The sequence below is a fragment of the Emys orbicularis genome, chromosome 19 (assembly GCF_028017835.1).
Source record: "Emys orbicularis isolate rEmyOrb1 chromosome 19, rEmyOrb1.hap1, whole genome shotgun sequence".
Taxonomy (NCBI): Eukaryota; Metazoa; Chordata; order Testudines; family Emydidae; genus Emys; species Emys orbicularis.
Window position 1 is genome coordinate 22,643,020 of NC_088701.1, and position 9,751 is coordinate 22,652,770.

At 57.6% G+C, this 9,751-nt stretch overlaps 1 protein-coding gene across 1 annotated transcript; it reads left to right on the forward strand.

The window, feature by feature from the left end:
* Window positions 1–82: 82 nt before the first annotated feature.
* On the forward strand, window positions 83–7,534 carry CNPY2 (canopy FGF signaling regulator 2). Its single transcript, XM_065419452.1, has 6 exons — window positions 83–133; window positions 1,178–1,368; window positions 1,716–1,831; window positions 2,491–2,688; window positions 3,111–3,207; window positions 6,526–7,534. Exons 2-6 carry the CDS (start codon window positions 1,269–1,271, stop codon window positions 6,567–6,569), a joined length of 555 nt encoding a protein of 184 aa, XP_065275524.1. The 5' UTR covers window positions 83–133; window positions 1,178–1,268; the 3' UTR covers window positions 6,570–7,534.
* The last annotated feature ends 2,217 nt before the right edge of the window (window positions 7,535–9,751 follow it).

Genomic DNA, 9,751 nt, shown 5'->3' on the forward strand with positions numbered 1-9,751 from the left:
GGGGCCGCGGGGCGACGGCGGCGGAGCGCGGCGGGGCAGGCGGGCGGCGGGGCAGCCCCGGGGGGGGCTGGGGCTCGGGAGCGGGCGGACTCAGCGCCCGCCGGAGGAGCGGCGGGGCCGGGACAGGTCTCAGGTGCGGGGGCTCCCCGGGGTCCCTATAGGCGATCTCTGTACGGTGTGTGTGTGGGGGGGCCTCTATAGGGAGAGGGGTCCCTATACGGTGTATGGGGGGCGCTGTGTGGGGGGGCTCTATAGGGGAGAGGGGTCCCTATACGGTGTATGGGGGGACCTGAGTCTAGGGTGCTCTAAGGGGGTGTGTGAGGGGGGCTGACTAGGGGAGTGGGGGGGCTTTAAATAGGGTTCTATAGGGGCATCTGGGTTGGGGGGTCCCTATGGAGATCTCTGTAGGATGTATGGGGGTCCTGGGCTTGGGGGGGCTGTCTAGGGGCATAACAGGGAGCTAGAGAGGCCTCTGGGGACCTCTGAGGGGGCAGAGTGTGGGGGTCCCTGGCAGGAAGTGGGGCACACTGGGGAACAGGTTACAGACCCATGGAATGAGGGTGTCAGCTGGCCCTCCCCTGCCCCCCAAGGCTCCACGATGGGCTGTTCCCTTCTGTCCTGGGGGGATGCTGTGACTCCCCAGGGCTGGTGGAGGGGACCTGCAGGCACTTGGTTAGGTTCTGTAGGATGCCCTGGGAGAAGGGCCACTGACCGATCCCAGTAACCAGCAAAGAGCAGCTACAAACTGCCAAACACTGTGGCCTCCGGCCCACCACACAATCCCTGTTTTGTGCTCACAACCTGAGCCCAGTGGACAAACAGGGAATGATTGTGCCACGGAGCCCTTGGTGCTGTAAATACTGGCCCAGCGTGATGGGTTGGGCTGTTGGGGCAGGACAGAGCAATTCCTAGGGCAGATCTACCGGGGGGTATAGCAGGATCCGGTAGGGTGGGGATCCCAGGCTAAGTTCTCTGTTACTCTGCTGTAGCAGGGCCCTTCCTGGCTAAGTCAAAGGAAGCCACCCTCAGGCTGGCGTAAGCATGGAGGTTATAATGGTACAACTATACCAGTAAAATCAGACCAGTGTTAGACACGTCTCCGAGCCCCTAGAGGGGCCGGTGTCGGAACCGGGAGGGATTCGCTGTAGCAGAAGCAGTTTGCTTTGGGTTTCCACAGAGTGCCTGCTGGACCGTGGAGGCCCCTCGTGGCTGAGAGGAGGAGCACTATCTGGCAGCACTGCAGGTCACTGTGCCAGCCTGCGGGGAAGATGAATGGCTGGGTTTCACACACACTCTGCCTGTCCGTCCTCCTGGTGTCCCTGTTGAACAATGTCCTTGCTTGGAGTAGTCAGGATCTCCATTGTGGAGGTAAAGGGGGCGTTCCCAGCTCGGTTGCTGTGTAGCATTGGCACCCCAGGCCTCAGTTTCCCTATCAGCCAAACGGGGATTGGGTTAGTTAACGCTAAGTAAGTGCAGATTATTGTTAGGGCAGCCGATCCTCTCTCAGGCTCTGACTCCCAATGGAGGGCACAGGGCAGACCCTTAGAAAGAGACCAGCTTGTTAGTTACTGTACCAGGGTTAGTCGCTGCTCCCCGACAGGCCGTGCACTATTGAACTGTTGTTGCTGACGTGCCCAGGGTTGCAGGGGGCAGGCCGGGTAACTGCCCTTTGCTTCTCTCCCTCTGATTCACCATGTGTGACTTCTCCTCTCTAGCTTGTCGGGCCCTGGTGGACGAGCTGGAGTGGGAGATCTCCCAGGTGGACCCCAAGAAAACCATCCAGATGGGGTCGTTCCGTATCAACCCGGACGGCAGCCAGTCGGTCCTAGAGGTAGGGTGTCTTGCGCTTGCCCCGCCTGGTGCCTCTCTCCAGCCCTGGGGCGGCAGGTGGATGGCTGAAGGATCAGGTGGATGTAGAGCCCGACTGGAAATAGGAGCCAGGTGTTGCGGGGAGAGGGACGGAGAAGGGAGTGGGCTCTGAAGATCCCACTTAATTCATTTTCCTCCCCCCGAAAGACTCCAAGGTGGGCAGAGCCACCCACTGGATGCTGTTAGCCACGGAAGGGGGGTTCCTGTTCTGATTGCAGACGCTGCAATATGAAGCCAGTTTGTGATGGCCGTGAATGGCTCCTCCGTAGTAGCAGCGCTTGCTCTAGAGAGGCAGCATTGGCTGATGTAGCAGGCGGCTGGCACCCAGGGCTCCTGGGCTTTTCTGTTCTTGGGAGAATTTGTGGGCAGGCGGTGGACTGGGAGTGGGGACTCCTGGGTTCTGTGCAGGGCTGCCCCTCTGGCTCACTGCATGACCTCGGTCAAGTCGTTTTGCCTCTGTGTAAAGAGCGGCTAGCACTGTCGCTGCTCCCAGGGCGGCTCGGCTAATGCTTGCAAAGCACGGTTATGACCGGGTTGGAGCTCGGGTGCTGCGGCTGTCTCGTGGGTGAGTGGCAAGGTGAATGCTGGCCTAGCGTGTCGGATCGCTGCGATTCTGCCCAGGTGCCCTACGCCAGATCCGAAGCTCACCTGACGGAGCTGCTGGAGCGGGTCTGTGAGAAGATGAAAGAGTATGGGGAGAAGGTGGATCCCTCCACCCACCGGAAAAGCTACGTCCGCGTGATCTCCCACGACGGGACCAAGATGGACCTTTCTGAGACCAAAATGGACGGGGATGTGACGACCCGCCTGAAGTTTGCGGTGAGTGCAGAGGCGCTGGGCGTGCGTGGGGCTCCCCCGATGGAGCTCAGCGGCCAGTTGAAGGGAGAACCTTGATGACCTTTGACTCTCAGCTGCAGTAGCCCCCGCCCTGCTGGTGCTGGGCACCGGTGGATGAGTGGGAGATACCAGGCTGCTCTCACTAGCAACGCCCCAGGGCTTAACCCTGACCCTTCTTCCTGGACTGCAGAGCGCTGACACCCCCCCCCCACACACACACACACACGCACAGCCTGACCACTGTGCTTTGCCACCGCAGAGCAAGCCATGCGCAGGTGGGGCTGGGGCTATGTAGAGCAGGGCCTAGCCGCAGTTTCTCCTCTCTGTCATTGCTGCCCTGTGCGACCCGAGTGCCAGGGGAGGCAGGGTGCAGGTTTTCTGACACTCTCTGACCCCCGTTGCAGTGCGAGAGGATCGCCGAGGAGTATGAAGATGAGCTCATTGAATTCTTCTCCCGTGAGACCGACAACGTCAAGGATCGGCTCTGCAGCAAGCGGACCGGTAAGTGAGGCTCTCCTGCTGCTTGGGGCGGGGGGCTAGTCAGACAGGGAACATCAGAACGGCCACACTGGGTCAGACCAATGGTATCCAGCCCAGTGTCCTGTCTGCTGACAGTGGCCAATGCCAGGTGCTCCAGTGGGAATGAACAGAGCAGGGAATCATCGAGTGATCCATCCCCGGTTGCCCATTCCCAGCTTCTGGCAAACAGAGGCTAGGGACACTTCAGAGCATGGTTTTGCTAATAGCCAGTGATGGACCTATTCTCCACGAACTTATCTTTTTTGAAGCCTGGTATATTGGCCTTCACAACATCATCTGGCAAGGAGTTCCACAGGTTGACTGAGCGTTGAGTGCAGAAATACTTCCTTTTGTTTGTTTTAAACAAACAGAGCCTGGAGGCTTTCGTTCGCCTCTAGATGGCTGCCTGGAGGCCAAGCCCAGTCAGCAGCCACCACTCTAGGAGCGAGATGGTCCCTTGAACAGAGCGAAAGCATTGGCAGGGCGCAGGGACGGGGAAGAATTTAGCCAGGATACCACGGCTGGTCCCCTGTACTCAATCAATGTGATTCCCCGCTTCCCATCATGCACCAGTGCTGCAGCATCGCTGGTACAGGCTGACTGCTGCGCTCCAGCCCAGAGGAAGCTGCCTTCCAGTGATGGGGAAAGTGATCTCTCTGCATCATGGTCCATAAGTTTCATTGAGACGTGGAGTCACCCACCCGTGAGGCCTGGGGAGGCAGCTGGGTGTTGGACTCATCCGCGCCACCTTTCCCACATTCGCACCTTCCTTCGCCAGTTCTTCCCCCCCGAGATGTCGATTTAAGGCACCTCCCTTATGCGTGTTTTGTTTTGTTTTTTAAATTTGGACAGCCTCCCATTTTATGCTGGTTCTCGGAATCAGTGAGCTCATTAAACAGCCAAAACAAGAAGCATGCCGCTGAGCTGTGCTGACTGCTGAAAGCAGTGGGGCGGAGTGGGGCTTGCTCACATGGGCGAGGTGCTGGGCTGGGACTCGGGAGACGTGGGTCCAATTCCTGCCTCTGCTCTAGACCTTGGTCGAGTCACTTCCCCACTCTGTGTCTCGGTTTCCCCATCTATAACACAGGGATGCCACCTCCCTGTCGTAGAGTGCTGGCTAACTCCCCAGATACTCTATTGAGCACTAGAGAGAAGCCATTACAAAAAACTATTCATAAACCAGAAGGAAAGTAAGAAAGGAACTAGTGATACTTAGCTGTTAGCCAGCGCACTTCGTGCATAGACCTCAAAGTCCTTCACAAAGGACAACTGGGGCCATTAGCCCCATTTTACAGATGAGGAAACTGAGGCAGAGTTGTGTTGACTTGCCCAGGGTCCCCCAGCAGGTCAGCAGCAGGGCTGGGAATAGAGCGGAGGTCTCCTGATTCCCAGTGCAGTGCCCTACCCACCGGACGCTGCTCCTGGCTCTCTTCTCCTGCAGCCGCTGGGTCACTCTCCGTCCCGCAGCTGTTTTACATAGGCTGTGACTGGTCCACTGATGGGATCTGAGTCTAACTTCCACGGTCTTACGCATTTGTCAGTAACTTGCCCTCCCATCCCCTGGCCTCTCCTCGCCCTGGGGGTGTCAAACCCTCTCCAGAGACCTGCTGGGGATCTGGTGCGAGGGCTCTGCAGCAGTGTCCCGGCTCCGTGGGCTCGCTGCTCCCACCGAGGCCTGCAAGTCAGAAGATGTATTTCACGCTGCCTTGTCTAACCGCCTGCAGCTTTGGGGGGAAACTCCAGCTGGTGCCGAGCCTTCCTGAGGTCCCACAACCAGCCCAACCTCATCTGCGCCGGGGATTCTCATTGGCTGCCAAGAGCAGTGACGGGATTGGAGCAGCCAATTGCTGGGTGCTATTGAGGGACTGATTTCCCCAGCCCGCTAAGTTGGTTTTGGATGGCAGCCCTGGGTGCCGCCTGACCTTTGTTCGTTCTTGTCCAAGCTGTTGCAAAGGGACCCTGGCTTTACACCTCCGTCCTCGTGTCTCCCTGGACCTGCACACCCGCTAGCTCTGCGTGTCTCTGCGCTGTCTGGGTCAAAGGCCGACTTCGACAGCTCTGTTCAAACAGCCGCGTTTTTCATGAGCCACTAACTAAAGTGTGAATGGTCGGGGTGGGGGGGAGTGAAGTGGTTCCCCTCCCCCCCCCTCCCCCCCGCAGGTCACTGCTGTGCCAGCCAGTCCCTGTTCTCTGGCTGGCAGCCAGAGCTTTCAGTCCTCACGTGAGCAGCCGCGTTGTCCTTGGGCTGCACAGCCAGCCGGCCCCTGGACTGCTGTGTGCTGAAGTCAATGGCTGAGAGTCCCATGGTCTCCTGTGCTCACCACCTCTAGGAGGGATGACCTGCCTCTGGGAACATGAATGAGAGTCTTAAATTGTCGACCCCATGTCAGGGTGTTAGCCCAGTGTCCTGGCCACGTCCCAACGAGGCAATTATTTCCCGCCCCGGTTCATTCGCATACAGACTGCTACTTTTCTTTCAAGACCAAGGCACTGTGATACTGTACCGTGTTGAACAGCTGCTACGTCCCACCCTAGAGGTGGCTGCATTTTAGTGAGGATGAAATTATCCTCCAGGTAGATTAAGAGCTTTGGTGTGAAAGATGCTAGAAATGCTGCGGTCAGTAAAGCGTCTGTGAGCCAGTCTGTGGTGTTTGGAATAATACAGACTGAGGCGCATATGGGAATCATCTTTCATGTTAAAAGGGACCCGGAAGCTGCAGACTTCCCAGGCCAGGGGCTGCTAAGCCAGTTGGAAAGGGACATGCTTGTGGTAGCCGCTGTCTGTTTCCTACAAGTGGATAGAAATGTTACTGAAGATCTGATTTGGAGACTGAACCAGCTTGAGGACTGGCAGCAAAATGCTTAGACTGTAAACTCTGGGGCAAAGCCAATTGTCTGCAGGTGCAGGAAACTCTCACAACGGGGCCTGATCCCTGCTTTGTGGCCTCCAGGTGCTACCATAATGTAAATAATACAGGGACATTCAGTGCGATCGAAAGGGACAAATTCCCAGCTGAGAAAAGGAAGTGCTTTTTACACACGGCACAGTTAGCCAGTGGAACTCACTGCCACAAGATCAAATTGTGTAAGGAATGTGAGCTCTGCTGCTTCACTGCATGAACCAACCTCTAACTCGCGAGGGGTGGGGCGGGGGGACAGGAGGAGTTTGTCCCTGCTGCCTCCTGCAGGGTACTTACCCTTCTCTGGAGCAGCTGGTGCTGGACACTGGATTGGTTGGACCTCCGCTCTGATCCAGCCTGGTAAGTCCTGTGTTCTAACGGGGTGTGCTTGTCTGCGTAGATCTGTGCGACCATGCCCTGAACATCCCCCATGATGAGCTGTGAAGCGCGAAGGCCTGGATCAAACTGGACATCCCCTGTAGCGAACTCCTCCCCTGCCCGCTGGCATTGCCCTGGGAACCTCGCTGTGTGTCACCCGGAAACCCCAATCTTCGCTTGGGGAGGAAAGCAGACAGAAGCTTCCTTCGGAGGGAAAGACGTTGTCCTTCTCCTGCCCCCTCGGGATCGCTTGACTTTCAATCTGCCTTTAGGCTGTCGATGTTTCCTCCCTCGCCCCTTCCCCGAGGAGATGGACAGATGTTCCTGTAGGGTCCTGAGTCTGGATTTGACCCCTCCTCCCCCTGCCCAATTACTCTGGTGCTTTTATGTCTTATTTATTTTGGTTGAGCTTCCACCGTAACGGTCTTGGGGTGGGAGTGTCAGCTCTTGGGAAGAGGAAGGGGGGCCAGGAACCAGGACTCCTGGGTTCTGTTCCAGCTCTGAGAGGAGATGCTCTCTGGGGGGCAGAGCTGGGCATGGGCATCAGGACTCCGAGTTCTAGACGGGCTGGTGGAGTGAGATCTCCCAGGTTTTATTTTGAGCAGCAATGTATTCTAGTGGCTACAGTGCTGGGGCAGGAGTCAAGACTCGGGTTCTGTTCTGGCTCTGACGCTGTCTCACTGTGACCGTGGGCAACTCACTTCTCTGTGGCTTTTCTGAAGAGTCCAGGGGAAGGGGACTGCACAGAGACTTCTCCACCATCATCCGTCCAAAGGGGACACTTCCAGCCGCCAGCAGCAGGAGCCACGGTTATTGAGCTCAAATGACCCGGCCGAGTCGGCGCTCTGCTAGCAACGTCTGCACGCGCAGGGTGGAGGGATCCGGTTTTCCAGGGGGAGTCGTGTTACTTTGGAGGGCTTCTTTTTAAATGTCTCAGGTCTGTTTCCTGAGGACCTCTTTCTAGGCGGCAGATCGCTGTGATCTCTGGCGCAGGGCAGTAGAATAAACCTCTGGCCACGCTGCAGTTGGAACTGCTTGCCATGGTCCTGTTTCCCTGGGCAATGAGGGGTAGATTCATAGACTCTAGGACTGGAAGGGACCTCAAGAGGTCATCGAGTCCAGTCCCCTGCCCTCATGGCAGGACCAAATACTGTCTAGACCATCCCTGATAGACAGGGGTAGGGGTGGTTAGTCTGAGCAGTGGGTTCTGAGGGGCCCCTTTGAGGTTTAGTCCATGGGGCAGTTTCCAGCACTGTATCCCCGTCCACGACAGCCAGGGCGAGGAGGGGAAGCTGTTAGCAGCTTCAACTATCCGGTGGCGACATAGCGAACACCGAGGCAAGGGTGGTGCCAGGGTTAGGCAGTGCCATGGACCAGCGTTTCCACCAGTTCCTGCTCTAGCTATGGGTATGTGTGTGTGTGTGCAGGACTTCTGCAGCTTTAATGGCTGTTAAGTGACACACACACACCTCGTGCCCAGGCTGGGGGGGGGGGTGCCCCTGCTACCCCATTCTTGCCAGGGGTGACCGAGTGAAAGCTGCTGTTAATGGCCCCAAAGGGCCAGCTCTGACCGGGGGTATGTGATGAACATGGAGGAACTTGGGCACATATGACCTTTCCCTGGCCAGGGGGGCAGACGCCCAGGGTCATGTCCACAGGGCAGGTAACGAGTGTCCCTTGGTCCAGTTTCCACTGGACGAGAACATGGCTGAAGCATAAGGAGCTTGGGGTGGGGTTTTTTTTTGCCTTTGGCACCTACTGCACCAGCCGGACCCTCCATTTATACATTGTTCCTGGAGTGGGGGAAGGAGGGCCCTGACCCCCCAGTCCCTCTTCCTGCCCCTTTGCTCACTGCTCCAGCTCAGCTGCTGGTGTTCACTTGACCCTCCCCTGCGGGAGGGGCTTGCTGGGCTGACGAGAGGTGTGTGGGCTCCCCAAGGAGTTTAACAACCTCCTATTCCTTGCTGGGCCTGAGACACCCCCCACTTTGTCAGCAACACACACAGGCAATGGGCCTTTCGTAGTGGCCAGTGGCTGCTCTAAATCGCTTGAAGCAATAGGCTGCTCAGTGTGGTGTAATCGCCTGCCAGAGTCGGGGCACCACAAACCCCTTGGGCCCCTGGGAACGACAGGACTCCCGGGGCACTGCACAGCCCTGTGCTGGCTTGGGGTTGTGGCTGCACCATCAGCCACAATTCGGAGCGGCTCTGAACGGCCTCCGGGCTGGTGCCTTCAGTTCCTGGCTGTTCAGGGAAGGGTTGGGCACAGGAAAAGTCCTTCCAGAGGCCAGTCCTGGGAGGAGCTCTCCTGCAGTTAATCTTGAACAATGGCCCAGGCTCTCTTATGCAGCTGCTGTGCAAATTTGCCTGCCTGAGGGTTAGCGCTGGAGCTGAGCAGCCCCTGCTCGGGTCGCTCTGACCTGCTGGCAGAAGGAGCGGTGGTGGTCAGCAGCTCTGCGCTCTCCAGTGGTGCTGGCCTGACTCACGCCCCCGGGCCAAGTATCTGTCTGCAAGCACATCTGGGCCGGGAGTGAGGCACAGTGACCCCTCCCAGGCTGCTTCTGCTTCATTTCCCCAGAGCGCCCCGTTCAAGGGGGACTGGCTTAGCCAGGGCCAGCTGCACGGGAATTTAGCACTTTGCACCCATCAAACAGTAGCTTCGTGTTCTCACTGGTTTGCTGGACACCCCAGGTCCCCTTAGAGCCTTTTTCCTCTCCAGACTGACAGCAGCTCTCTTCCTCGCTGGTTTGCTGCCGTAGCATCAGCTGTGATTGTGGGATCTACCACCTTTCTATACCTGCTGATGGAGCCGGGGGAAGATGACTTCTACGGTACCAGCAGCACTTCCAGCGCTCCCTGGCCCGGAATAACAGTGCGACCTCGCCACAGGGGCCTGCCCCCTGTCCCTTGCCAATGGCTCCTGTCCTGCTGCCTCAACTGCCAAGTTTAAGCAAATATTTGAGACATGAACAAATATTGACCCTTCCACACACCAGAAACAACCCTTTTGCTGAGCCAGCATGTGGCTCAGGAGACGACGAGTAGGTTGCAGCATGTTTCACTGCAAGGTCATCAGGCCAGGGCACCAGGGATTGAAAGTCAGGATCAGCTGATGGGAGCTTTGGGCACCAATCTGGTGGCTCTCAGCCAAGGTCCTAGTGGGGCAGGTCTCGCTGCCACAGAAACCTCCCCCTGGCTGGCAGAGAGGATATGGTCTGAATGGGCCATAGAGACTTAACTCTCCCCACC